The 24,770-nt window shown below is 58.8% G+C and overlaps 10 protein-coding genes across 10 annotated transcripts; 6 read left to right on the top strand and 4 right to left on the bottom strand.

Moving 5' to 3' along the window:
- The first annotated feature begins 122 nt into the window (after positions 1 to 122).
- On the top strand, positions 123 to 4,289 carry C7974DRAFT_405748 (uncharacterized protein). The gene is made up of 2 exons (XM_046143071.1): positions 123 to 2,849; positions 2,900 to 4,289. Exons 1-2 carry the CDS (start codon positions 477 to 479, stop codon positions 4,154 to 4,156), a joined length of 3,630 nt encoding a protein of 1,209 aa, XP_045991385.1. The 5' UTR covers positions 123 to 476; the 3' UTR covers positions 4,157 to 4,289.
- Positions 4,290 to 4,291: 2 nt separating this feature from the next.
- Positions 4,292 to 7,679, top strand: C7974DRAFT_445260 (uncharacterized protein). The gene is made up of 2 exons (XM_046145541.1): positions 4,292 to 5,059; positions 5,112 to 7,679. Exons 1-2 carry the CDS (start codon positions 4,584 to 4,586, stop codon positions 7,255 to 7,257), a joined length of 2,622 nt encoding a protein of 873 aa, XP_045991386.1. The 5' UTR covers positions 4,292 to 4,583; the 3' UTR covers positions 7,258 to 7,679.
- A 96-nt stretch (positions 7,680 to 7,775) lies between these two features.
- C7974DRAFT_405751 (P-loop containing nucleoside triphosphate hydrolase protein) lies at positions 7,776 to 9,149 on the bottom strand. The gene is made up of 2 exons (XM_046143072.1): positions 8,737 to 9,149; positions 7,776 to 8,690 (listed from the first exon to the last, which is right to left on the bottom strand). The coding sequence occupies exons 1-2, from the start codon at positions 8,945 to 8,947 to the stop codon at positions 7,843 to 7,845; spliced, it is 1,059 nt and encodes a 352-aa protein (XP_045991387.1). The 5' UTR covers positions 8,948 to 9,149; the 3' UTR covers positions 7,776 to 7,842.
- Positions 9,150 to 9,296: 147 nt separating this feature from the next.
- Positions 9,297 to 11,231, top strand: C7974DRAFT_405752 (WD40-repeat-containing domain protein). Its single transcript, XM_046143073.1, has one exon. The coding sequence runs from the start codon at positions 9,301 to 9,303 to the stop codon at positions 11,056 to 11,058; it is 1,758 nt and encodes a 585-aa protein (XP_045991388.1). The 5' UTR covers positions 9,297 to 9,300; the 3' UTR covers positions 11,059 to 11,231.
- Positions 11,232 to 13,463, top strand: C7974DRAFT_346174 (uncharacterized protein). The gene is made up of 3 exons (XM_046139376.1): positions 11,232 to 11,426; positions 11,473 to 13,139; positions 13,244 to 13,463. The coding sequence occupies exons 1-3, from the start codon at positions 11,324 to 11,326 to the stop codon at positions 13,379 to 13,381; spliced, it is 1,908 nt and encodes a 635-aa protein (XP_045991389.1). The 5' UTR covers positions 11,232 to 11,323; the 3' UTR covers positions 13,382 to 13,463.
- C7974DRAFT_405756 (MFS transporter-like protein) lies at positions 13,464 to 16,104 on the bottom strand. The gene is made up of 5 exons (XM_046143074.1): positions 15,651 to 16,104; positions 15,061 to 15,437; positions 14,071 to 14,951; positions 13,854 to 14,024; positions 13,464 to 13,796 (listed from the first exon to the last, which is right to left on the bottom strand). The coding sequence occupies exons 1-5, from the start codon at positions 15,834 to 15,836 to the stop codon at positions 13,675 to 13,677; spliced, it is 1,737 nt and encodes a 578-aa protein (XP_045991390.1). The 5' UTR covers positions 15,837 to 16,104; the 3' UTR covers positions 13,464 to 13,674.
- A 259-nt stretch (positions 16,105 to 16,363) lies between these two features.
- On the bottom strand, positions 16,364 to 20,303 carry C7974DRAFT_369331 (Serine/threonine-protein kinase atg1). Its single transcript, XM_046139939.1, has 3 exons — positions 19,704 to 20,303; positions 16,991 to 19,622; positions 16,364 to 16,942 (listed from the first exon to the last, which is right to left on the bottom strand). The coding sequence occupies exons 1-3, from the start codon at positions 19,854 to 19,856 to the stop codon at positions 16,803 to 16,805; spliced, it is 2,925 nt and encodes a 974-aa protein (XP_045991391.1). The 5' UTR covers positions 19,857 to 20,303; the 3' UTR covers positions 16,364 to 16,802.
- Positions 20,304 to 21,251: 948 nt separating this feature from the next.
- C7974DRAFT_405758 (uncharacterized protein) lies at positions 21,252 to 22,073 on the top strand. The gene is made up of 2 exons (XM_046143075.1): positions 21,252 to 21,489; positions 21,635 to 22,073. Exons 1-2 carry the CDS (start codon positions 21,411 to 21,413, stop codon positions 21,997 to 21,999), a joined length of 444 nt encoding a protein of 147 aa, XP_045991392.1. The 5' UTR covers positions 21,252 to 21,410; the 3' UTR covers positions 22,000 to 22,073.
- A 1-nt stretch (position 22,074) lies between these two features.
- C7974DRAFT_405760 (ubiquitin-2 like Rad60 SUMO-like-domain-containing protein) lies at positions 22,075 to 23,795 on the bottom strand. The gene is made up of 2 exons (XM_046143076.1): positions 23,337 to 23,795; positions 22,075 to 23,289 (listed from the first exon to the last, which is right to left on the bottom strand). Exons 1-2 carry the CDS (start codon positions 23,672 to 23,674, stop codon positions 22,272 to 22,274), a joined length of 1,356 nt encoding a protein of 451 aa, XP_045991393.1. The 5' UTR covers positions 23,675 to 23,795; the 3' UTR covers positions 22,075 to 22,271.
- A 2-nt stretch (positions 23,796 to 23,797) lies between these two features.
- C7974DRAFT_346182 (uncharacterized protein) lies at positions 23,798 to 24,702 on the top strand. The gene is made up of 4 exons (XM_046139377.1): positions 23,798 to 23,924; positions 23,974 to 24,126; positions 24,173 to 24,286; positions 24,335 to 24,702. The coding sequence occupies exons 2-4, from the start codon at positions 24,009 to 24,011 to the stop codon at positions 24,361 to 24,363; spliced, it is 261 nt and encodes an 86-aa protein (XP_045991394.1). The 5' UTR covers positions 23,798 to 23,924; positions 23,974 to 24,008; the 3' UTR covers positions 24,364 to 24,702.
- The last annotated feature ends 68 nt before the right edge of the window (positions 24,703 to 24,770 follow it).

The raw sequence follows: 24,770 nt of genomic DNA on the forward strand, positions 1-24,770 counted from the left end.
CGCAGGGCCGACGTTGGTCGCTCCGGCTCGGTGATGATTCGCCGGTGCTCCCTTTGGCAGCCGGTGCGTCCTGGACAGCAAAAGCTGCTGGAGTTCGCATGGGGCGGCCGCGGTCGCACAAACAGCAGCGCTCATGAAGGCTTGGGCCCCGCGCGCTGCTGCGTGTCCAACACACCGTCTGCCATTGACACCGTTTCTACACAGTACACGCACACCTCAGCCTTACACACGCTCTAGCGCCGCGGGGATCTAAATCCAGCCAGGGATCCCGCCTAGCGCCGCGGCCCAAGCCTCTCCTAACGCTCCGCTCTGAGAGGCGCACGCCGCACGAGCAGCTCCCCGCCCGCCTTAATATCGAGGGTCGAAATCCGCCATCTTCCTCATCACACCATCGTCGCCCTTCGATGCCCCATCCCCGCGCCCTCCTCAGCCGGCCCCAGGCATCGCCGCCCGCATCGTAGAGCCCCCCATCCGCCATGCCACGCCCGCGCCGGCCGCCGGGTGCTGGCCTCACGCTGACGACGCTCCTGGCCATCGTCATCCTTGGCCCGTCGTTCCTCGCGGTTGCTCAGCAGCAGCAACAGCCGCCCCGCAGTGTGCTCGCACAAACAATCCACCCCAACAACGGCAAATCCACGCATTCGCAGGACGGCGCCGGTCACGTCGCCCGCCGCCGCTCCAGCCCGCCCGTCTTCGCCCAGGATGAGAGCGCCCTAGCAACACATGTCTCCTCTGCTCCAGCGGTCTCCGCTGTCGGAGCCCCCTCTGCCGTCAACGCAGCCACAGGTGCCCTGGCACCGAGTGCGCGTTCTTTGCAGGACTGGGAAGTTGAGGACTTTGTTCTCTTGGCGACCGTCGACGGCCGCATCCACGCACGAGACCGGTACACCGGACAGGAGATATGGGAGCTGGCTGGACAGCCCATGCTCGAGACCATCTACAACGTCTCTGATGGCTCCGCCACCATCCAGGACCAGCCCTTTGTCTGGATCGTCGAGCCCAAGGAAGACGGCGCCCTGTACTTCCTCACCCCGGGCCCCTACCCAGCACTCCACCGCCTTGGCATGACCGTCAAGCAGCTCGCCAACATGGCCCCGTACTCGAGCGAGGACCCCGCGCTCCCGGTCGTGTACAACGTCGAGAAGTCCACCTTCATGCTCGTCGTCGAGGCAGCCTCTGGCAAGATCAAGAAGAGCTTCAGCCCCAGCGGAACCTACTCGGTCGACGAGGAGAGCTGTGCGCCCAAGCACCGAGACTACTTCCATGCACACGAGCGCGAATGCTCAGGGTCCATCAACCTCGGACAGACGCAGTACACCATCAGCATCCACAACAAGCTGACGAACGAGCACATTTGCACGATAAAGTATGCAGAATGGGCTCCGAACAACCGCGACCGCGACCTTCAGATGCAGTACTCAGCCACAATGGATAACCTGTACATCTACAGCAGATTCAATGGAGAAGTCATCGCTCTTGACCACAAACGCCTTGGCAAGTCTCGTCTCAAGCCACTGTTTAGGCAGGAACTGCCATATCCGGTTGCTCGAGTATTCGATGTTGCTCGGCCTTCCAACGATGATTCGCCAGAGCCTGCATTGATCCTGCTGCCCCAGCCTGCTGGGAAGGCCGGATCAGAAGCAATGGCTAAGCACGTGTGGCTGAATACCACCGAAAAAGGTGCCTGGTATGCGTTGTCAGAGCAGAACTATCCCGTAGTAACAGACGGCGCTCCGGAGGCCTCTTGCTACATGCTCAAGGACATGCTCGACTGGGACGGCCCCCACTCGTTCCCTGACCAGAAGAGCCTGGTAGGAGTACACAAGCTGGATCAGAAGCTCGAGACTCCCTCAAGATACCTGGCAATTGCGGCCCCTACAGCCTATCATGCTGAAGAAGGCCAGCCTATCTCTCGCCCTCCAGAAACGTCGCCGATGGAGAGGCCAATGATCGATCCGCCGCCTCGGGCAGAGACGATGATCGAGACCAGAGCGGCTGCTGTCTATACCATATTGCTTTGCTTCGTGGTTATGGCTGGTACCGTGTCGGTTATGAAGTATCCCCCCCAGCTCGACAAACTCATGAGCCTCTTCATCAAGTCATCTGCAGCTCGTCAGAACCGAGATGCGTCCATTTCGGTCCCTTCATCGACAGGTCCGGAGTTTGAGATGAAGGCAGACAAGCAGGTCGAACCCAAACCCGAAGTGCTGCCTGAGGCTCCGAAGGAAGTCAAAACTGAGGTTATGCCAGCCATTGAGCCGGAGAGCCAGGCAGTGGAGAGTTCAGCCACTGCAGACACAGTCACCGTAGCTGTGAGCCTACCAGAGCCAACTCAAGAAGCTGACGTTGAGGCCCCTGCCACCTCCGAAGCGAAAGAGAAGAAGGTCGTGACCTTCAACATTCCAGAGGATGATGACGCAGACCTAGAACCCCTCTCGAGGACTACTACAATTGACCAGTCGTCTCCAACAGAAGGCGATTCGGACGAAGCCACATCAGATCTAGTTGAAAAGGCCACGTCTGCCACCAACAACCCCGATGGCATCGCACAGGATGCCAATGCCGCCAGTTCGACACCCACAAAGAAGAAGAAGACACACAGAGGAAAGCGAGGCGGTCGCAAGCTCAACAAGAACCAGCAAAAAGACGAGGATGACGTTGATCGCATTGTTGATGCCGCGAAACGGCTCGACCCCGCACCGACCTTGCATCCTGATGAGGTCACCATGAACGGCGATGACATGCAGGATGTTTCAAACATAAAGAGAATCGGGAAGCTCACCATCGACCAAGACAAGCTCCTGGGCAACGGCAGTGGCGGCACCTTCGTATTCGAGGGCAAGTGGAATGTAAGTAGACTGACGGTTTGCTGTTGCAACCTGGGCTAACAACTCTCTAGGACCGCGATGTAGCCATCAAGCGAATGCTGCCCCAGTACTTTGGGCTGGCTGAGCAGGAAGTCAAACTCCTTCAGGAGAGTGATCTCCACCCGAACGTCATCCGTTACTTCGACGACGAGAAGGATGAGAACTTCCTGTACATCGCCGTCGAAATGTGTCAGGCCAGTCTCTTCGATCTCTTCAGAGACGGCAGGCCAGGCGAGGATCTCACTGATGCTCATCGACGCCTCGTCAATGAGATCAACAGGGATGTCCCGCGAGCCCTGTACCAGCTTGCCAATGGTCTGAACCATCTCCACAGCCTGAGGATCATTCACCGCGATGTCAAGCCTCAGAATATCCTCATTGCCTATCCGCAACGAACCTCAAACAAGGGCCCACGTCTGGTCATTTCAGACTTTGGTCTCTGTAAGACATTGCCAGACAATGTCAGCACTCTTATTGGCACCACCGGTAATGCCGGTACTGTTGGGTGGAAGGCTCCTGAGCTGATCTCGCAGCCAAGAGACGTGGACAGAGGTAGTTCGACTGGCTACTCTCGCGACTCTTCCACCTCCACAGACCCCGTCGCACAAGGTGTCAAGCGCGCTGTGGACATTTTCTCCCTCGGCTGTGTCTTCTACTACGTACTCACTAACGGCTCTCATCCCTTCGACGACGAGGAAGGCTGGATGCAGATGCGTGAGTACAATATCAAAAAGGAAAAGGCCAATCTTGAGGGTCTCCGACTCGGGGATGACTCGGAAGAGCCATACTGGCTTATTCAGTGGATGCTGAAGACCCGCCCCGAGGATCGCCCCACCGCTCTACAGGTCATGAACCACCCATTCTTCTGGTCGGCAGAGAAGCGTCTGAACTTCCTCTGTGACTGCTCAGACCACTGGGAACGTGAGCCGCGAGACCCACCGTCCCAGCACTTGAACATCCTCGAAGACTGGGCGGAGGAGATCCTAGACAAGAGGATGAACTTCCTCGCGAAGCTTGACACGGCCTTTATCAACTCCCTCGGCAAGCAACGCAAGTACACAGGAGATCGAATCCTGGACTTGCTTCGAGCGCTCAGGAACAAAAAGAATCACTACGAGGATATGGACGACAACGTAAAGGCGAAGGTCGGTCCTCTGCCTCACGGATACCTAAGATACTGGACTACCAAGTTCCCCACGCTCCTCATGTCTTGTTACGAGGCAGTTCAGCAGTGTGATCTTGCGAGTGCGCCCAGATTCAAGCCGTATTTCGAGGGGCAGACAATGTAGAGAATGTTTGCGGGACTCGGAGTTGGAGCGTTTCGGTGTGGTGATCATGAAGCGTTGATTATAGTCATGCATAGCTTAGCCGTGAAATGAGATGCCAGCGTGAATACCAACCGTACTACTGTGCATCACTCTGTCAAAGTTTGCAATTCCGATCGCGTGACTCTCCAGGCCACTCCCTGCCGCAGCCGTGAAACGCGTCACTCCAACGATCAGGGCCCCCACCTGCCAAAATAGCAACTGTGCGCCAAGTTTCAATACTGTGTTCGGACATGGGAACTGCGCTAAACATGAGACGGAGACCGATTCGCTTAGGTTCGAGTACAAGCCGAACCTCCCTTAAGCAAAGCGGCACAGCAGGAGTTCGAAGCAGCCATTTGTCCTTCCCACCACTCCTCGGTCGCGCCTTGATGGTGGCCGCGCCAACACCATGACGCACCGACCGATCCCGGCCGTAGGACTGGCCGCGGCCCTCCTGCTGCTCAACGAATTCGCCATCCAGTGTCTGCGCAAGCAAAACGCGATCCACCAGCCCAGCGCCTCGGACACGGTGCCCGTGGTCGAGAACGCGCAGCTGCTGCAGCGCATCGTGGACACGCTGTTCCGCCTCACCGATGCCGTGGATGGCGCCGAGCTGCGCCGCCTGGGCGACGGCTCCAAGGCGAAGCTGAGCGAGCCCGCGCTGCTGCTGCTCAAGATCAGCGAGGAGCTGCGCCTGCTGACTGACCCGCTGATTGAGGCCCTGCTTGCGACGCAGGCGAAGGGCAGTTTCGGCGATCCGCGGTGGGGCACGGCGCGCGAGGCGCTGTGTCACGGCGTGTGGAAGGAGCGGGATGTCACGGGGCTGAAGAAGAAGCTGCGTGCGGTGCGGCGGGAAATCGATGTTGCGCTGTTGCTGGCGCTGAGGTAGGGTGGAGTTTGTAAGGGGAGGTTGGGCGCGGCGGCTGACGGTGTGCAGACAGTATCTTGATCAATCCGCGGAGACGGGGCTGCCGGTGTTCAGCGAGGAGCTGAGGATTATGCCGTACTGGGAGCGCTGGCAGAACGAGGCCCTGGATGCAGTGCATGCTAACGAATGGAAGTCGAAGAATAAGAAGCATGTGGAGGAGTTTTCGCAGCAAGTTGATCGTCTGGTTAGTACGGCGAACGAGGCGCATTTTTGCGAGCAGATTTTTGAGAGGATGAGGTTTGAAGAGCTGGATCATCGGTTGCATTCTATTTCTGCGCCGCACGAGGGGACTCTGGAGTGGGCGTTTGACGACCAGCAGACTGACGAAGGGGGCGTGCTTGAATGGCTGGGGAATCAGAGAGGAGAGAATCTCTTCTGGATCACAGGAAGGCCGGGTGCAGGGAAAACGACTCTCATGAAACACCTATTCCGCAACGACCGAATCTTTGACTACCTGGAGGCGTGGTCAGGTCAAGCACCGGGAATTACGTCTGGATATTTCTTCTGGAACTCCGGTGTTGAACTGCAGAGATCCGCACTTGGGCTGCTTCGGTCGCTGCTGTATGAATCGCTGCAAGACATGATCTACGGCCCCTTGGAGCAGGAAATGGGGATTGTACAGACTCTCTTTCCAGACCGCTGGGAACAATTCAAGACTTACGGCGGTGGCCTCGGCGCCCTCTCTCTCGCCGAACTGCGCAGCGCGTTCGAACTCATGATCTCAGACGCAAACAAGAAGTTCCTATTCTTCATTGATGGTCTTGATGAGGCCGATAAAGTTGGGGACCTCGTAGACGTGGTCCCGCTCATTGTTAGCGCCAGCAAGAGAGACAACGTCAAGATTTTAGTTTCAAGCCGTCCTTCGCCAGGGTTCCAAGAAGCATTTGAGAAACGTCCGAGAATTTGGGTCGACGACCACACGACCGACGACCTCCACGCCTACATACTCCACAGCTTCAGCCAGGACGAGTCTCTCGCAAAACTCCGCGGGAACACCGTTGTGCCGGAGGAAACAGACATTGTCGCCATCCTCTCCGAAACCGCATGCGGCGTCTTCCTCTGGGGCATCCTCGCCACACGCTTCCTGCTGCAAGAACTCACGGGCAACGACAACTTCACCAGCCTGCAGAACCGCGCCGAAGTGCTCCCCTCAGACCTCGACGAACTGCTGTCCCACATCATGAGCAACTTCGACCCGGCCGACCTGGAACAGGCCTGGAAACTCTCCGCGCTGATAGAAGCCCACCCCTACCCGTCCCTCCTCGCACTCTCCTTCGCGCTCTCCGGCGACGAAAAATCCAGCATCGCCGCGCACCGCACGCCCCTCAAATCCGCAGAACTCGCCCAGCGCACCGCCGACCTGCGCCACATCCTCACCTACAAGACGCGCAACCTCTTCGCCGTCTTCGACACCGCGGACCCCGCGCTGCGTCCTGACGCCCTCGCGGCTCCGGACAGCCTGAAGGTCACCTACGCCCACCGCACGATCCGCGCCTTCTTCCTCGCCGCGCACAAACCCACACTACCCACAGACTTCTCCCCCGTCACCGCCTGGGCCGCCTCGCACCTGCAGACGCTCAAAACGCTCGTCCCGCCGCCCAGCGGCGTCCAGCGCCTCTGGCCTTACCTCGCAGCATGTCTAGAATCGAGCCTCGCGCTCGCATCCCTCGACGCCAAGAACCACGCGGCGTACACCCACGCCGCGCTCGCCGCCGCGCTGGCCCACCACGTCCACGCGCCCAGCTCCGCCTCCAGCGCCTCCAGCACCGCGTCCAGCAAGCGCCCGACCTCCGCGTACCCCGGCCAGCCATCCCTGACTTCCGATCTGCCCTCGTTCCCACACCTCGCGGTCGCAGCCCCGCTCGATATCGCCGTCCTGCTTAATCTCACGGGGTATATCGCCGTGCACGCGCCCGACGCCGAGCGGCGCATGGTGCGGCGCGCGGGCGAGTGGGCGGCGGGGATGCGGCGGCGCGTTGGGGTGGGTGGGGAGGGCGTGTGGCTGGGGACGAAAGGGGAGGGGCCCGGGTACGAGAGGCTAAGGGCGGAGTACGGGAAGGGGCGGGCGGAGGTGGAGGGGTTGGTGGCGTTTTATGGGGCCGCGGTTAGGTGGGGGAAGAAGGCGCCTGTGGTTGAGGTTGGGGAGAGCGTGTGAGGGGGGGTATGAGGACGAGGGTATGAGATCGAGAATGCGAGAACGAGGACAGGAGAACCAGAATACGAGAACGAGAACACGAGAGAGAAAGGAAGGGATTGCGAGATGGTCGGGCCAGAGTGCACGTGTCTAGCGGTTTTGCTGCGTTTGGGCGGATGATACCTGATACCTGGATAGACGGCGTCTGCGTGCATTGCGCGGGATTCCTAGAGCCTAGAATGTTTGAATGTTTGAATGTCGAATGTTTGAATGTTTGCATGTCGAATGCTGAGTGTTGAATGTCGAAATGTCAAGCGTCATTGATCGCAGAGTGTTCATTGATCTGCTACCATGTCGTATTATCGTACATGACGAAAATTCATGCCAAGCCAGCAATAGGCCTGAGAAGCGCTCGCTCGCCCCGTCTACAACCCTGGGGGTCTACAACTTCTGGTAGTCCAGCTTGCCCTCCAGCTTCTTCGACTCGGCCATCTTGCGCACCGCCTTGTTGAAGTCGTCCTGGTTGATCGAGTCTCGGTAGTCCTTGATGGCGAAGAGGCCGCTGCGATGTGTTAGTGGCAGTGTTCAGTGTAGAAGGGTCCAGACTTACGCTTCTGTGACGACGTTGCGCAGATCGGCGCCGTTGAAGCCGTCGCTCATCTTGATGATGCTCTCAAAGTCGATCTCGCCGTCTGTCTGCACGCTGGCGGAGTGGATCTTCATGATCTCGAGGCGGCCGACCTCGTTGGGCAGCGAGATCTCGATCTTGCGGTCGAGACGGCCGGCGCGCAGCAGGGCGGGGTCGAGTGTGTCGGGTCTGTTTGTGGCCATGATGATCTTGGTCTGGCCGAGGTAGTCGAAGCCGTCGAGCTGGTTCAGCAGCTCCATCAGCGTGCGCTGGATCTCGCGGTCGGCCGATGTGCCCTCGGAGAAACGGCGGCCGCCGATGGCGTCGATCTCGTCCATGAAGATGATGCAGGGCTCATGCTCGCGGGCATAGCCGAACATCTCGCGGATGAGACGCGCCGACTCGCCGATGTACTTGTCGACGATGGCCGACGAGACGACCTTGAGGAAGTTGGTCTCCAGGCTGCTCGCCACGGCACGGGCCAGCAGGGTCTTGCCGGTGCCGGGCGGCCCGTAGAGCAGGACGCCCTTGGGCGGCTTGATGCCGACTCTCAGGAACAGCTCGGGGTTCTTCAGCGGCAGCTCGATGACCTCGCGCAGCTCGCGGATCTGCTCGTTCAGACCGCCGATGCCGCCGAAGCTGACCTGGCCGGGGTCCTCCAGCGACATGTTGTAGACGAGCGGGTCGACCTCGCGGGGCAGCATGCGCATGATGGTGAGTGTGGTCATGTCGAGGGCGACACGCGTGCCCTGCTTCAGCTTCGCCTTGTCGACCTTGGACCGGCACCCGACGACGTAGCGGGGCCCCGACGACGCCTTGACGATGACTGCGGGCGTTAGCAGGCGGATATGCATGACACAGACCAGACGTACATCGCTCCTCGTCCAGCTGCTTCAGGACCTCTCCTATTATCTGGCCCACGCTCTGCAGCGCCTTGATGTTGTCCTCGGAGACGTCGAAGTCATGCTGCAGGCCCTTGATTTCTAACCGCAGGTTCTTGAGCTTTGCCTCCCACTCACGCGACTCCAGCAGCTTGCTCTTGTAGCCCTCGAGGGCGTGCTCGCGCTCCGGGTCGCCGCTCATGGCGAGGGCGGGATGTGATGGGTGATGGGGAATGGGGCGGACGGCGGCCGGAGGCGAGCTCCAGGCGGTGATGGCGCGTAGACGCTGGCTTGCTTGCCGGGCGAGGACAAGTGCAGCAGCGGGCGAGGATGGATGGGCAGCGGATACGGAGGCGGAGAGAAGTCGATATGGTGGTCAGTCGATACGGATGTCGGAGTCGTGTTGCGCTTGGAAGCTTCGAGCTTGAGGCGGCCGCACTGGCTGGCCGCACGACGTCGACGGCTTGGCAAAGGCGGGCCTGGCCGGCAGAATTATTTTGCGGGCCAAAAAGTTCAAGGTCACCGCGCCCACCTGCCTCTCTCACAGCCACCGCCATGTCCTCGTTTTTCACCACGCCTGCCTCCCAGCGCAAGCGGAAGCGGCCCGACGCCAACTCGACTGTCCCGCGAAAGCGAGCCCCCGCTGCGTCGCAGCCAAGAGCCCCCGCCCGCACCGAGCGCGAAGACTCCATCACCGAGAGCGAGAGCGAGGACGGCGTGCGCGCCAATGTCTTCGACGAGGACGACGATGACTCGGACACGTCCGATGACGAGGACGAGACGGCCGCCGAGAAGCGCCTGCGGCTCGCCCAGCGCTACCTCGACAACATCCGCGGCGAGGTCGAGGAAGAGGTCGGCTGGGACGCAGAGCAGATCGACAAGGACCTGATTGCAGAGCGGCTGAAGGAGGACGTCGCCGAGAACAAGGGCAAGATCTACCGCAACATTGCAGAAAAGCTGGATTTCGACGGGGCATCACACGTCTTCGGCAAGTCTGGTCTGCAGAAGGCCATCACCGGCTGCGCCGTCAAGTTACCGCACGCATGGACAATCAGCAAAGATCTCGTCATTGAGAAGTGGGAGATTGCGGATCCCAAGTCGTATGCTGCAGACTCGGAGCGCCCCTCGAACATCACCCCCCGACGGACGCCCAAGAAGCTCTTCTGGAGAAAGGGCGACAAGAACAAGAAGGGCGAGCGGGACTACCTGGGCCACACCGGCGAGATCCTGTCCATTGCTGTATCTGACTCTGGCAAATACCTGGCGACTGGCGACAGACACGCACGTTTGATCATCTGGGACGCTGACACTCTGACCCCCCGCAAGGTATTCACACGGCATCGAGATGCTGTCCTGTCGCTGTCGTTCAGGAGAGGCACCGAGCAGCTCTTCTCTGGAGGAGCAGACCGCGCCGTCATTGTCTGGAGTGCCCCCGAGTCTGCATACATTGAGACACTGGTAGGACACCAGGATGCCGTGACAGGCATTGCAGGCGGAGTCGAGGTGAACCAGGAGACCTGTGTCAGTGTCGGCGCACGCGATCGCACAGCCAGGTTATGGAAAGTCGTAGAGGAGAACCAGCTGGTCTTCCACGGCGGTGGCACAGCAAGACAGAAGGGTCTCGAGAAGCTGCGCAAGGGTCGCTTTGGAAAGGACGTCTCGTACCTGGACGAGAAAGACGCAGACAAGCAAGCCAACGGTGACGAGGACGACACACCCATCGCATACGCCGAAGGTTCTATTGACTGCGTTGCCCTTCTCGACGCCAGCCTATTCGTCACAGCCTCGGACAGCGGCGCGTTAGCGCTGTGGTCTGTTCAGAGGAAAAAGCCGCTCTTCACATACCCGCTCACCCACGGACGCGATCCGGCACTGCCCGCCGAGGACATGTCCGCCAACCACGATGCCGCCGTCTCAGGAAAGAAAGGACCCCGTCTACCACGATACGTCACCGCTCTTACAACAGTACCCTACGCCGATCTCATCCTCACGGCAAGTTGGGACGGCTGGATACGGGCATGGCGAGTCGGTGCCGACAAGCGCACCATCGAGCCAGTCGGAAAGATCGGCCGAGTCCCGGAAGAGGAGGGCGAGGACGGCATTCTCATCCGTGGCATCGTGAACGGGCTTTCAGTGCAAGAACGGGGAGACCGAGGGAAGGACGGGCTTTGTGTGGTTGCTGCAGTAGGCAAGGAGCCCAGACTAGCCAGGTGGATGTCAGGGAAGGTCAAGAACGGCATCTACGTTTTCGAGGTGTCGAGAAAGTCCCTTCACCAGGACGTTGCGGATGACGAGGAGGTGGAAGAGAAGTAAAAAGCGACTTACTTGCATTGGAGCGGCGTGCTGCATTTAGATACCAATACCATTCCGGCATCTTTTCTGACACATTACACACATTGTATGAAACTACGTGATGTCTACATAATTGTAGTTGAACAACAAAAGAAAGTCATTCCAATTTACATGTTCCTTGCACTCAACTCGACACGTGAGAGCGCGCCAGCCTCTGACGAACTCCAACTTTTGCGCCGCGGGAGTGTCTGGATCGCAATCACAACACAACACACCGGCCACTACCATGGCTTCCGATGGATCAGAGTCGCCTAGCAAATCGAAGCGCTCCCGCGCAGAAATGGAGGCGGAAGACCAGGTTATGAAGGAGCCTGCTGCGCAAGCAGACGGTAGGTACACTCCAAGCCTCGCGCGCAGAATAGCTGACACATATAGACGACTCTTCCTCCGACGATGACGACTTCGGCCCTGCCCTCCCCTCGTCCGCGCCCAAGAAGAAGAAGCGCAAGCTGCCGTACGAGAAGCTCTACATTGCCGCGCTGCCTGCCGCCCCACGCTACTCCAAGTCGCTGATGCACCGCGACCAATTGTGCTTCACCACCTTCACACCGTACACCGACTTCCTCATCACAAGCTCCATCGACGGCGTCGTCAAGTTCTGGAAGAAAGATTTCGGCGGGATAGAGTTTGTGAAAGAGTTCAAGGCGCATACGGGCGAAATACGGTCGGTCAATGTCAGCGCAGATGGGCGCAGTTTCGCGACGGCGGGGTCGGACAACACGGTTAAGATATTTGATGTTACTACGTTCGATCTCCTTGCTATGCTGAGCTTGGACTACAGCCCGCGGGCGGTGTGTTGGGTGCATGGCCGCGGCGCAAGCTTCCCCCAGCTGGCTGTGAGCTCAGAAGACAATGCCTGGATCAGGATATACGATGGCCGGGGCGAGAATCTGGAGCCGCTGCACACGCTGAAAAATATTCATCGTGCGCCTGTCAGCATTATGGCGTACAACAATGCATACGACTGTGTTGTGAGCGTCGACCAAGGCGGCATGGTGGAGTACTGGAGACCGTCCGGGGACTTTTCGAAACCCGATAACGTCTTCTCGATGAAGTCCTCCACCAACCTGTTCGACTTCAAAAAAGCGAAATGCGTGCCATCGACCCTCACAATCTCCCCCTCAGGCCACCAGTTCGCAACCCTCTCCTTTCCGGACCGCAAGATCCGCATCTTCGATTTCCCCACCGGTAAACTACACCGCACATACGATGAGTCTATTGAGACCATCAACTCCATGCAACAAGCCGGCACCGCCGTACAGGCTCTCGAAGACATCGAGTTCGGCCGCCGGCTGGGCGTCGAGCGAGAGCTGGACACCCCCCAACTGCGCGCACGGCAAAACGTCATCTTCGACGAAACCGGCAACTTCATCCTCTACGGCTCCATGTACGGCATCAAAGTCCTCAACACGCTCACCAATAAGCTCGTCAAACTCTACGGCCGCGAGGAGCCCCTGCGCAGTCTATGGATCAGCCTGTACCAAGGCGCGCCCGACGCCAAACGCGTAACCACCGTCGAAATGGCGGCCTCGGAGAACCCGCTGCTGCAGGAAGCCGAGGCGCGCGACGCCATGCTGGTCAGCACCGGCGTGGGGAAAGTGCGCTTCTACCTGTACACCAACGCGACCCTAACCTCCAAGGACCGCGACATCCACAACGAGAAACCCGCCGCGTCCTCGCGCTCCAAGACCTCCGATGCCCAGGCCGCCGCCGCAACAGGCACCACCGCGACCCTGCACACCACCCTCGGCGACATCACGCTGCGCCTCTTCCCCGACGCGGCGCCCAAGGCCGTCGAGAACTTCGCCACCCACGCCCGCAACGGGTACTACAACAACGTCATCTTCCATCGCGTGATCCGCAAGTTCATGATCCAGACAGGAGACCCGCTCGGGGACGGCACGGGCGGCGAGTCGATCTGGGGCAAGGATTTCGCGGACGAGATTGGCGTGCTCAGGCACGATAAGCCGTATACGCTGAGTATGGCGAATGCGGGGCCCGGGACGAATGCGAGTCAGTTTTTTATCACGACGGAGAAGACGGTATGTTGACCCTGATATCACGCAGCGTGGCGTGAAGCGTATTACAACGCCGCGCGAAGTGGAGATGTGCAGATTTCCTGGGACATATGCTGACTTGTGAATAGCCCTGGCTCGATGGGAAGCATACGATCTTTGGCCGCGCGGTGCAGGGTATGGATGTGGTGCACCGGATTGAGAATGCGAAGTGCTACAAGGAGAAGCCCGAGGAGGATATCAAGATCATCAGTATCTCGATTTCGTGAGTGCTTGACACGTGCCAGGGCGCACCTCGTCGCACTCTAGTACCACATGAGGGGGATGTGTGGACAGACCATAGGAGAATAGAGGTAGTTATTAACCCAATACCACTCATCCCTACCCTCTATGTATAACTTCCATATACAGCTCCCACATACAAATCCCACATCTCCGCACACCCATTACGACTCCCATATACAAACCCCATTACAACCATGCTACCACTCCTCTCTCAGTCTGATACGCAAGCTCTATACACAAGATCTACACACGTTCTACGTACGTCCTGAATGATAATTCACCCCCGCACCCCTTTTCCTTGCCCGAAAATGCGCAGAATGAAGTCGGCCACCGCGTCGGTGGATTTGAAGAAGACGTTGTGGCGGTGGAAGAAGGAGCGATTCTTTTTGCCGAGGATATCTGGGGTTCATGTTAGGTGCGTGTAGTGAAATAAGAAAAGTAAAGGGTCAAACGTACACAGCGGAATCGACAGTGCGCAGATGCCGACCTGCACGGAGCCCAGCGCGATGAACATCGATTTCGTGCTGTCGGCTTCGACGAGCCAGTCAAAGCCCTTGAACGTCAGGCCGAAGGAGAAGAGGTTCTTGAAGACGAGGAGGCACGTGAAGCCCTCCACGGACATGTCGCCTGTTGGTGTCAGCATCATATCAGCATGGCAGCTTCCTGGACTCACGATGCGCGTCCACAATGTACAGCGCCGACGCCACCGCGCCACACACCATCCCCATGACCACCAGCGCGAAGAAGAAATCCGGCCAGAACCACCCGTACTTCAGCGGCTCGTGCGCCGTCCAACCGAACCCGTACAGCCCCGCGCCACCCAGCACCACCTGCGGAATCACCAGCACCATCCGGAACTCGGGCTCGTACACGCCGCCGTTCCACCGCGTCAGTGCCGCGGCGCTCCAGTCGCCGAGCAGCCCGCACAGCGCGAACCCGAGCAGCGCCCCGATGAAGGCCCCCGTGTACATGTACCCGGTCTCCAGCTCGCCGAACCACAGCGGGGGGCCGAGGAAGATGGCGGCTAGAGTCACGCCGATCAGGACGGTGAAGCCAATCATCACGCCCTGGATGAGACATGCCCACAGGATCCCCGGGTGGAAGAACAGCGGAAACGGGCGCAGGAGGAGGTGCAAATAGTGCTCGTCGGTCTTCCGCCCATTGAAGAGAGCCAGCGACTGCCGAAACGTCACCTTCGCAGGGACAGGACTCGGCGCAGCCTGCGTCAGCGGAGCCTGATCCACAGCGCCCCTTTCGAAATCATCCGACGTCGACTCCGCCCGATGCGCCGTCTTGAGCTCCAGCGCCGGCGCCACAATCAGGTTCCCCATCGTGTCGATGTCGAAGCGCGCCTCGCGCCGGTACGCCGTCTCCGGGCAGAACAGCACCAGCAGCGGCAGCAGCGCGGCGGCGAAAATCGCCACAAAGTAGAACGTCCACTGGTACCCCATGCGGTCCGCGATCAGGCCCACGAACACGGGGGTTAGGAACGCGCCGCCGAAGAGCGCGAGGTTGGAGAGGGCCATGCGCAGCCCGCGCTCGTGCACGTGGTATCTGGGTTCGTCAGCGCGTTGTCCGCAATCCCCCTACAGCTTCAGCCGTAGCACAAGGCCGCAAGCAGGTCGTGTAGAAGCCAGAACGCAGACCAGGCAGGGCAACTCACAAATCCCCCACCGACGCATTAACCAACGCCTCAAACGGCGCCAACCCAACCCCCTGCGCGACCCTCGCCCACAAGAAACTCGCATACCGCGGCCCCGTAGCGCCCCCCCACACACAGCTCCCCACCACTACCACCGCACCCAGCACATACAGATGCCTTTTCCCCCACACGCGCGCGCTGGGCACGAACACGAACCCCGCGAGTCCGACGCCCAGCAGGTGGTAGCCGGTTAGCAGCGCCATGTCGGTCAGCGAGCGCTCGAAGTATATGGCGAGCGAGACGGTGTTGGCGGCCAAGAGGGGGGAGAGGGTGGCGGCGAGGAGGGCGAGGAGGGAGAGGAGGGCGAGGTGGAGGTCGCGTTGCCAGAGGGGCCAGTTCTGCGGGGGGTTAGCTTGTGCGCGTAGTGCGTGCGTATATAGTGCGAGTGCACGCTGTGTATTCAGACATTCAAACACTGGAGCATTCTCCACCCGAACATCCCCCACTCGAACACTGAGACATTTGCATCCCCCCGTCTTGCCTGACTACACCTTTCCCTCTCCTCCCCCTCCCCCTCCCCCTCCCCCCCGAAACAGAAAAAAGCTACTCACAAGCGGATCATTAGGATCATCCGACGGCTGCGGCACCAACAGCACCTTCCCGCTGCGATCGTACTTGAGCGCCGCCCGCGCCGCGTGCTCCGCCGCACTGCGCGTCTTGCCGTCGTCCAGCACCGTCACGCTGCCCGGCACGTGGCCGGGGGAGGGGAGCGCGGGCTCTAGGATGCCGAGGCCCATTGTGGAGGGGTGGGTGGGTAGGTAGGTACTCTGCTGTGGGGAGTCGGGGTGGATCGGTGGAGGTGGGTCGTCGGGGTGGACCGTGGAGGTGGAGTCAGGCGTTGAGCGTCGGCGTCGAGTATCGTCGAGGCTACGAAGTACAATACAACCGCGCTACATACACCAGCAGCGCATAACCAGGGCGTGCAGGTGCGCGCGGCGGATGCAACGGATGCGCACGCGGCTGGAGGTGTTGACAGCCTTGTCGTGCACCCCTGGTCCGAACGTGGGTCCGCGTGGCGGCGATCTGGGGTTGGGTGGACCAAGTGGGGCGGATCGGCGGAGCGGTGCGTGAACGCCCGGCGTGGTGGGACGCTGCGACGGACGTGAGCCGGTTGCTATGTATGTCTTGAGTCTTGCTCCATGCATACTTTGTTACTGGGGAATAGATAGGCCGCTGGTGAATATCCGCTGGTGAATATCACGCTGGTCATGATAAGACGGCTTATGCTTTGCGGTCCCTGCTCTGTAGAGTTCACGCCGAGCTGGGCAATCAAACTCTGGTGACAAGGATTAGGATAGGATTCAAATTCGATGCTACGTCCACTAGGTAAGAGGTCTGCCCGCAACACACCCGCCCCCGAGTACTCTCCGATCCAATCTAAGTACATCTCCATCTTCTCCCCGCCCGTCCGTTGCCATGCGCCAGCCCGTACCCCAACTCCACCGTACCCAGCCAGCCCGCCCAACCCCAAAACAAACGCCGGAAATGAGAAATGCAGGATTCGCAACCTGGTATCTATGCTGATGTATACTGCGTCCGCGCCGCAGAACACCGTGAAATTGCGACTTGAAATCAAATTAAAACAAACAGTATGTGAGTGAGGGGCGTCTGCCTTAACGCCCCCATGAATCCGAAAACGCCGTGAATGCAGCTGCCAATTCGCTATGATGTGTCGGTCTGATGCAAGGTCCGTGCGGAATGAGTTAGCGCGCAGTGCCTTGGGAGGAGGGCGAGCTGCGGCTGGTTTGGTAGGGAGAGCTCGTTATGGAGTTGCGCTTCTGTGCTTTCTGCACGTCCAGCTTCTTCTTTAGGGCTCGGTGGCGGCTCCTCATCTGCTCGAGGACTGAGATTGTTAGCGAGCGGTCACGGTCTTGCAAGTTAGTAAGCTTACGTTTCTGGATCGACTGACGGTCCTCAGACTCCAGTCCATTGATCTCTTCGCCGTCCAGCTTGCGGCTGGAAGACTCGTCCTCTTCCTCTAGTATTGCTTCGAGCATCAGAATGGCAGTCCAGTAGTTGAGGTCGCAGCCTGGCAGGTCTGTGCTGACGAGCTCGTTTACTGCAGCCGTCCGGCTCATCTCCAGTGCCCGATCGTACATCAGCTTCTCGGCGGTGACACCAGTCGTCAGGAGGATGTTCTCGGCAGAGCCAACAGTGGTTGCAGAGCCCGAGGCGACCGACAAGTTCGCTGGATGGCTCGGGTGGTCCTCTGGCAGCAGCTGCTGTGCCTGCTTGAGCTTGCGAGCGACAATCTCCGACTTGATGCAGCACTCGTTAAATCTGTCTCGTGTCCAAGACACAACTCGGTTTAGACGGTCTGAGTTTGAAGCTGCGCGGCTCATTGCCTCGGGTGATGTGCTACCGCGACGCTGTCGGTTCCAGTAGCTGCCAGCCACGTCCATGGCCTTGTTGAGCATAGCGAGTGACTTGACGTACAGAACGAGCGCCTCCTCAGAGATGATCAGGACCGTCTCGGGCGTCAGGTCTTCGTCCTCATCATCATCTTCGATGACATCGCTACTAGGCTTGCGGGCAACACCTGTGGGACCAACTCCTAGGCCTTGATCACTTGGTGCAACTGGAACCAACTGCTTGTATTTGACTTCCGCGAAGCCATAGATGACATGGCTCAGCTGAGCAAGCTCTTCAATCTTCTTCACGGAGGTGCTGTCTTCGTCCTTCGCCGCTGTCCTGCCGCTGTCGCCAACGAGCAACATGCTGCTTTGGGCGGTAGGGTACACGGGGAAAGCGGCGTAGCCCTGAGGTGGCGGCGACACGCCCTTCAGCGTGGGGGGCGACAGACCAAGACCTCGGATGTTCACCATGTTCATGGCTTTTGAGAGCGCAGAGGTGGCACTCTCGAAGCTGGGACGGTACGGCCGACGTCGCTCATACGAACCAGGACGCTGGATTACTGTCGGCGTCTTCTGCTGGATAGAGATTGCTCTCGAAGGGACGGTTGCGCCGGTGGTAGAAGTTGGCGATCCCTGAGTTGTGGCCCTTCGTCGCAACGCCCCATCTCTAGAGACCATACGGTCTCGTTGAGTCTGTGGACTGGCAGCGATCTCATCAGCAAGAGCGTCAATCTCTACGCGACGCTTCTCCACAAAGACGAAGCCTTCGTCCAAGGCCGTGTCTTGTGCGGCTCGCTCGGCTGCGTCTCTCAGGGCACCGGTCTCTGTCTTCGCCGGCAGGCGCTCGCGCTCGAGATGCTGCTTCAGCCCCGAAGATACAGGAGGAGGGTCGTCCTTGGAGAAGCGACGACGGTGTCCGATCGCCATTGACGGGTCCTGCACCATAGGGGGGCGTGCAGGGGCAGTCATTGCATTGGGAAGAGTTGGGCGGCGTTGTTCTCGCACGGGCAGAGGTGCATGCTCTTCAATCGGCATGATAGGTGTGTTGCTCGCCCGTTGACCGCTGGGAACGCGTGGGGGTGTGCCAGAGAGATTACTAGGGCTAGCTCGCGAAGCAGGGCGGAGTGGTGGTGTCCCCGTGGAGAGGGTCCTGTCTCTTGGGGATCGTGAGTAGGGGCTCTCTGACGTCCGGCGCTCCATTTCGACAGACGTCTTTTGGACTCGCTTCGGTGGCTCAACTGGTGGCTCTGGCTCAGAGGCCTGCATGTTAAGCGGCAGATCCTCATCGACAAGACCGGGGATTTCCTCGCGGATCACGGGATCCGAGAAGAAGCTTTCATACGACATGCGCTCGGTAGGCTTGCGCTTCAGCAACGCACGGATAAGTGTCTTCATTGCTCGACTCGCAACAAGACCTTCGGGAAACCTAATCTGGTCCTTGCGTTCCTCGATCTTCCGCAGAAGCTCAACATGATTGTTCGCCCTGAACGGAGGGCGCGCAGAAACCATCTCGAACAGCACAGTCCCCACAGACCACAGGTCAGCTTTCGCATCGTACTTCTCGTAACGCAATATCTCGGGCGCCATGTACAGCGGAGAGCCGCAGAGTGTCTCAGCCAGCGAGGTCGTTGGCAGGATCCTGGCAAATCCGAAATCGGCTATCTTGAGCATCGGAAGCGTTTCGATTCCGAGGGCAGGGATCAGAGAGTTTGCGTCAGCAGCCAGCGGCATGCGTTCCAGGGTCCCGCTCTGCGAGTAGTACAGGGACGATGGATTCAGCAGGAGGTTCTGTGGCTTCAAGTCGCGGTGGATGTAGTTCTTGGACCGCAGAAATTCCAGAGCACTGGCGATCTGCTTTGCAAAGTGCCGTACTATGACTTCGTTCAGTCCGCCGACGGGTGGGTTTGGGTACTTCTCGATCATGCGCTGGGTCTGCGGGTGGTTGGTGAGATCCGCGCGCTTCTTGATGAATGCCGACAGATCGCCCAGCTCGCAGAACTCCATGATGATGTGCATGCGGGACGGGGTTTCGTGGCAGTCGATGAGCGAGACGATGTGTGGGTGGTGCAGGCTGCGGAGGATGGAGATCTCCGACACGAGGTTGTCTTTCAGCTTCTTGTTGAGCTTGTTCATGTTGACCGACTTGATGGCGACGGACGCCTTCTTCTCCTGTTCTGCGTTAGCATATGTCCGACAGCGTTCCATACACCCTGCGACAGCCGTGGTGTGCAGGACACAGCAGTGACGTACGATGTGTATTCCGCGGTAGACCTCTGCGAAGCTGCCCTTGCCGATGTGCTCCAGGCGCTTGAACTTGCCGATGATCTGGTCTGTGGAACCCGACGAGGTCGGCGACGCGGCCGACCTGCGCGGCGCGTAGGCGTTTGACGCTGGTGCTGCCATGATGGCGGTGGAGGCTCGCCAGCCAGGCCCAGCGGTGCTCGGGAGGGGCAGCTGCTCAGCTACCAGCGCAGGTGTGGATAGAGCGTAGCCGTGAGGGCGTTACACATAGGCTGGCGACGGCGCGGAGGGGGTGCGGGCGGGAGGCGTGGTCGGAGTGAGCACCCCGATGAGCAGGGCGGGCGCTGATGTACTGTGCGGGCGTGTGCAAGCTGCGCGCAGATGTGCTGGCGGTGCCGGTGGAGGTTTGGCGGTGCCTGGGCTGTAGGCGGCCGCTGGCGACTGGCTGGGATGTGGCCGGCGAACGGTGTGGAGGTGCAGGCGGCGGACTGGACGAGTCGGCCGGAGTGTTGGGATGCTTAAGGGCGGCGCGGCGGGGAAGAATAACAGGCAGTTGGGGAGAGAGGGCTCGGCGGAGAGAGGAGGCCAGCTGCGATGCCGTCCGAGGTGTGCTGCATGGGTATGGCTGTCCTAGTCATTCATCGAGGCATACGCGCTAGCCTTATCACGATAGCGGAGCTGCCTGCACGCGTTGGAGGTACATGCGCTCCATGTCTCGAACCGCCGCGAGGCCTGTGCCAGACCTGACCATCGCCCCCAGATGCGCAGCCCGCAGCATGTCTCTTTGACGCGCATTTGGCGGTATCCTGCTGCCCCGTGGCGTTATCGTCCCCGCCGGCCAGCCAGCAGCGGTCATGTGGTGAAGGTCCAAATGACGCCTAAGCTCGCAATTCGCCGCGTTCTCGCGCCTTGTGCCACACCAAAGACGTCTTGCCGTGGATACCATGTCTGAACAGGCAACTGCAACTCTATGACCGCGGCAGCCGATCGCAGACATGGCTATCTGCATGCCATGCCGAGTCGCCGCGCTGTGATGGTCCTCCATGAGCGCGTCTCGCTGCCTGGCCAATCAGCGCCCGTGCCGCATCAACGCTGCTCTGTGCTCCCCAGATGCTTATCGTGGGGAAGACAGTGCAAGCAGCACTTGTGCCCTGCGTCCGCCATTGATAGGCCCATGGCTGCCTGCAACCCCTCCTCAACAGCCTCTCAGCATGCCATTATCATGCAGTCAGGAGTGCGTCGGGCGTCCGAGATCGCCTGGTCCCTCTACTCAGGTATCCACGCTAACTCGCCGTGTAAGGCAGTACCATGGACTGCACCGGACGGCGTCGGCATATGACGCTATCTTGGTCGTTTCCAACCAGAGCAGCACCAGCGGCACTCTCAAACGCCCGAACCGTCGTACCAGCCGACCAGGGTTCTGCACGAGGCGTCCGGCTCCTGTCGACTCACCGTCCCAATCGGCATGTGGTCGGCTTCGACAGTCGTAGCGTGCTTCGTTCAGCCTCATGCTAAGCAATAGTGACAGCAGCAACATGACCTTGTTACGACCGCACACTCACTGTCACTTCTCCCTCTCAGAGACATGTTGTGATCACGCAGGTACAAAGTACAAGCCGCCGAGTGCCGTCTACGTCATCCAACGGGGATGGACCCTGCGTTTGGCTCTCGGGAAGGGCAACCGTCCCACGTGCCCCTTCCGTATGCACGTCAGATATGACTTACAAGAGCCTCCAAATGCCCGATCATCTTCGATCTGAAGTGTTATTTCAGGAGCAAGAGATAACCCTCGTCGGTATGTAAGCTACAGAGTCACGCACTGAATGATATCGCCGTCGTCCAGGACGCTCACCGTATACAATGCGCATGCCCCTCGAACGCTGAGAAGCGTGACAATGACTGGCTTAAGTCGCTGCACAGGAGTCTGATGGGATATCCAGGACAACATAGCACAAGAGCTACAAACATCGTGAACGAAAGACAGCAGCCGTGTCACTTCCTCCACCTTCCTGTCCCACGTAGAACAGTCGGTCAATCCCGTCTAGCTAGGCTATCTTGCTTATCTAGTGCTCGCTGTTCAACTCTCACCCAGCTCTACTCTCAACGCTCCCTTAGAATACGCTCCCTGGCCTGTGCAGTTATCGCTGACCAAGTGGCGGTGTATGGCGCTGCACATGTCGTAGCTGACATGACTGTTACAACACACGTGCTCTCTGTGACAAGCATGGCGACCACGATCAACTGGCCTTTGTGCCTTGTTTATGTAACTGGTAGCCTGTCAGCTGCGGCCGTGGTATTACTTTAGACGGAAAAGTGGCGACATTGCTGAACCTACTGAAGTGACAGCGGTAGAGGGAGAAATGGCAGGGGGCTGGGTATATCATGCAATGCCGTCTTCATCGAGTCGACGTTAATTTATTATTGGTTTGCGTATGTCAATGTGTGGTATCCATGCAACACCAACCCGTAGCTAAAACCAGACGCTGGCAATGCACACCAGAATATCGCACCCCAACACCGCGCTCGCAATGCCCCTGATAAACGCCAGCCAGATAGTGTCAAACACATACGCGCCGCTCACTTGAGCAGCACATCAATCGAATCCATATCCTCAAGCTCCGTGTCCTCAATCGTGTCCATCGGCGACAAGCGCTCGCCATCGAACATCAGCGTCAGCGGCTGCGAGGCGGGGACACTGCGCGCCGTCCGGAACGCGTCTGCGAGGCGCTCGAGCGTCGTGTCGGGGCGCACCTGCAGCTTGAAGTCCTCGAGCCCCTTCGCCTTCAGAAACAGCCGATACTTCTTCGCCTCGGGCTCGGGGGTGGGCGTTGGAGTGCGCGCCTCGGCGACGGGCGTGGCCTCGACGGCTTTGCGGGCGGCTTCTGCTTCGGCGGCGGCGGCGCGCTTGTGCTGGGCCAGCGTCTCGTCGGTCCAGGCCTCGACGTGGATTTTGGGCGTCGTGTGGTCGTCGTAGATGGAGTCGTCGCCCTCGAGAGAGAGGTTGCCGTGGTCGTCGATCTTGATGCCCAGGCGCTTGATCGTGGTGCTGTCGTACAGACGGGTGCCGCGCCAGGTGAAGAAGACGTTGCGCGTCATTTCGGGCGAGAAGTTTTGCCGCGCGCACCATGCCTCGCGGGGTTTCTCGATGGTGGTGTCGATGCGCACTTTGACCATCAGGGGGTTTGTATTGGGTAGCTCCGAGTCTATTAGCAGCTGTGCGACAGGGGCCTTACTCCCGTTTGCTGCTGCTGCTCTTTTGGCTGCTGCTCTTGCGCGCGCTCTCGCCTCAATGGCTGCAAGCTCTGGGTCTTGGACCTCCTCTAGATCGTCGACATCTAACGGCGTGGCTTTCGACGGGCGCAAAGCCACGCGGTGATTTTTTTCGACGCCTGATGTTGTATCGTCCCATGTGTTACCGCCGAACGAGTTCGAATGATACACATCTTCCTCGTCGTCTGAGCCGCCAAGATCGACTATGACAGGCGCTGCTCTCAAGCCCTGACTTCGGGTCGACCTCGCGACAGTATCGTAGCGCGCAGTGAGAGAATTTGGTGGTAGCGCGGGTGCAGCAGGAGAGTGGGATGTCTTGCTCCGTCTAATATATGTTAGCTGTCGCTACAATTCCTTGACAAAACTACCCACTCTTGGCTTTGTGATGTGCTTGTTATCCCCAAGTCTGAAGACCCACTGCGGAGCAATTGTGGTTCATCGTGGTCGATAGAAACCTTCCGTCTCTTGCCCTTCTTGTCCTGCTTCTCAGCTTGTTCACGCCTTTCCTCTGCTTCAGCTTTCCTCTTTGCCTCCGCTTGCTTCCTTTTCTCTTCTTCTTTTGTCCTATTTTCCTCTGCGATTATATCCTTAAATTCGTTGGAATGGCTGAAAATGTCCTCGTTTTCCTTCTTTGCAGCATCTTGCCAGGCTGCTCGCTTGAACAGGGACCGCTTCTTGGGTGCCGGCGCGCCTATAGTGGCGTCCGTCATCTCAGCTACATGAAGTTAGTCGGTGCGGTGTTCGGTGCAAGGCAAAGTGGAGCATCCGGGGCGTTTGTCGGCTACTGCGGGGTGCTTGCGCCGGGTTGACGCGCAGTCACGTTTGTCGCGCATGCGTGGGAGTGCTGGCCTGTGCGCATCGGCGCCTCGTCCATGCCGACGACAGCTCAATTGTCACGACACCTGCATAACAAACATTAGTGCTACACTGGCGAGAGCAGCTTCGAAAAACACGCTACTCGTAAGCAAACTTACAGTCATGTCGATTCAGAACCTGACTGTCTACGTAGAAAACTCTTTCCCACCAACGTCACACTCAGCAAACATGTCCCAAAGCCCGGCACCAGAGAGCAACGGCGACTCGAGAGATCCCAGCGGCTTCTTGAGCGAGATCATTGGCGCTCCCGTTACGGTTAAGCTGAACTCTGGCATCGTTTATAAGGGTATGCAAGCACGTGATCAAACGACATCAGCCTAACAATCCCCCAGGCGACCTTCAATCCGTCGATGGCTACATGAACATTGCTCTCGAGCGGTGTAAGGAGGTCTCAGAAGGACGTGTCACCCGCAACTGGGGCGATGCGTTTGTGCGTGGCAACAACGGTATGTGATCAAAATTCGCAAAGCTACCCCAAGACTAACATTGTGAAGTCACATACATCTGCGCCGACAACGCATGAAGAGAAATACAGGAATAGTCGAATACACGCGCCTTCGAGTGACGAAGTCATGAAGATACCATATCCGCATTGTTCATGAACTTAGTTCAATTGACCGATTGAGATATGTGATTGCCTTTTGTACTTGCCAAACTATGACAGTACATGTTTGATCCATCACTTGTCGTCTTGTATAAGAGTAAGATGTGGACCGTTTCTTAAATTCCATTGAATTGCCTAGTCGAATGTCAAATGGACTCGTTTTGGTACTCGAGTCCCCTCTTTCAGTCCCACTCTATCGTCGCTGTTTGGTTGAATTAAATTCTCAATATGTCCGACGCTTTCACCGCATCTTCAACTGCACGATGTCACGATCCTGCTGCTGACGATTGGCCACAATGGCATCACCCGGCTTTCACTCACTCTTG

Source organism: Boeremia exigua (genome assembly GCF_020726555.1).
Source record: "Boeremia exigua strain MPI-SDFR-AT-0100 chromosome Unknown C7974scaffold_15, whole genome shotgun sequence".
Classification (NCBI taxonomy): Eukaryota; Fungi; Ascomycota; class Dothideomycetes; order Pleosporales; family Didymellaceae; genus Boeremia; species Boeremia exigua.

What these genes read in the sequence shown, in the direction of transcription:
- C7974DRAFT_445260 (XM_046145541.1), top strand. Translation starts at nt 4,584, where the DNA reads ATGACGCACCGACCGATCCCGGCCGTAGGACTGGCCGCGGCCCTCCTG. An exon ending in GCGCTGTTGCTGGCGCTGAG is followed by an intron (nt 5,060 to 5,111) that starts GTAGGGTGGAGT and finishes GACGGTGTGCAG; the next exon opens with ACAGTATCTTGATCAATCCG.
- C7974DRAFT_346182 (XM_046139377.1), top strand. Translation starts at nt 24,009, where the DNA reads ATGTCCCAAAGCCCGGCACCAGAGAGCAACGGCGACTCGAGAGATCCC. An exon ending in CTCTGGCATCGTTTATAAGG is followed by an intron (nt 24,127 to 24,172) that starts GTATGCAAGCAC and finishes ACAATCCCCCAG; the next exon opens with GCGACCTTCAATCCGTCGAT. An exon ending in GTTTGTGCGTGGCAACAACG is followed by an intron (nt 24,287 to 24,334) that starts GTATGTGATCAA and finishes AACATTGTGAAG; the next exon opens with TCACATACATCTGCGCCGAC.
- C7974DRAFT_369331 (XM_046139939.1), bottom strand. Translation starts at nt 19,856, where the DNA reads ATGGCAGCACCAGCGTCAAACGCCTACGCGCCGCGCAGGTCGGCCGCG. An exon ending in TCTACCGCGGAATACACATC is followed by an intron (nt 19,623 to 19,703) that starts GTACGTCACTGC and finishes AACGCAGAACAG; the next exon opens with GAGAAGAAGGCGTCCGTCGC. An exon ending in CCGTCAGTCGATCCAGAAAC is followed by an intron (nt 16,943 to 16,990) that starts GTAAGCTTACTA and finishes TAACAATCTCAG; the next exon opens with TCCTCGAGCAGATGAGGAGC.
- C7974DRAFT_405752 (XM_046143073.1), top strand. Translation starts at nt 9,301, where the DNA reads ATGTCCTCGTTTTTCACCACGCCTGCCTCCCAGCGCAAGCGGAAGCGG.
- C7974DRAFT_405760 (XM_046143076.1), bottom strand. Translation starts at nt 23,674, where the DNA reads ATGACGGACGCCACTATAGGCGCGCCGGCACCCAAGAAGCGGTCCCTG. An exon ending in AGCACATCACAAAGCCAAGA is followed by an intron (nt 23,290 to 23,336) that starts GTGGGTAGTTTT and finishes AACATATATTAG; the next exon opens with ACGGAGCAAGACATCCCACT.
- C7974DRAFT_405758 (XM_046143075.1), top strand. Translation starts at nt 21,411, where the DNA reads ATGACTTACAAGAGCCTCCAAATGCCCGATCATCTTCGATCTGAAGTG. An exon ending in GCAAGAGATAACCCTCGTCG is followed by an intron (nt 21,490 to 21,634) that starts GTATGTAAGCTA and finishes TGGGATATCCAG; the next exon opens with GACAACATAGCACAAGAGCT.
- C7974DRAFT_405751 (XM_046143072.1), bottom strand. Translation starts at nt 8,947, where the DNA reads ATGAGCGGCGACCCGGAGCGCGAGCACGCCCTCGAGGGCTACAAGAGC. An exon ending in GCAGCTGGACGAGGAGCGAT is followed by an intron (nt 8,691 to 8,736) that starts GTACGTCTGGTC and finishes TAACGCCCGCAG; the next exon opens with TCATCGTCAAGGCGTCGTCG.
- C7974DRAFT_405748 (XM_046143071.1), top strand. Translation starts at nt 477, where the DNA reads ATGCCACGCCCGCGCCGGCCGCCGGGTGCTGGCCTCACGCTGACGACG. An exon ending in TATTCGAGGGCAAGTGGAAT is followed by an intron (nt 2,850 to 2,899) that starts GTAAGTAGACTG and finishes ACAACTCTCTAG; the next exon opens with GACCGCGATGTAGCCATCAA.
- C7974DRAFT_346174 (XM_046139376.1), top strand. Translation starts at nt 11,324, where the DNA reads ATGGCTTCCGATGGATCAGAGTCGCCTAGCAAATCGAAGCGCTCCCGC. An exon ending in GCCTGCTGCGCAAGCAGACG is followed by an intron (nt 11,427 to 11,472) that starts GTAGGTACACTC and finishes TGACACATATAG; the next exon opens with ACGACTCTTCCTCCGACGAT. An exon ending in TTATCACGACGGAGAAGACG is followed by an intron (nt 13,140 to 13,243) that starts GTATGTTGACCC and finishes ACTTGTGAATAG; the next exon opens with CCCTGGCTCGATGGGAAGCA.
- C7974DRAFT_405756 (XM_046143074.1), bottom strand. Translation starts at nt 15,836, where the DNA reads ATGGGCCTCGGCATCCTAGAGCCCGCGCTCCCCTCCCCCGGCCACGTG. An exon ending in AATGCGTCGGTGGGGGATTT is followed by an intron (nt 14,952 to 15,060) that starts GTGAGTTGCCCT and finishes TGACGAACCCAG; the next exon opens with ATACCACGTGCACGAGCGCG. An exon ending in CGCACTGTCGATTCCGCTGT is followed by an intron (nt 13,797 to 13,853) that starts GTACGTTTGACC and finishes CATGAACCCCAG; the next exon opens with ATATCCTCGGCAAAAAGAAT.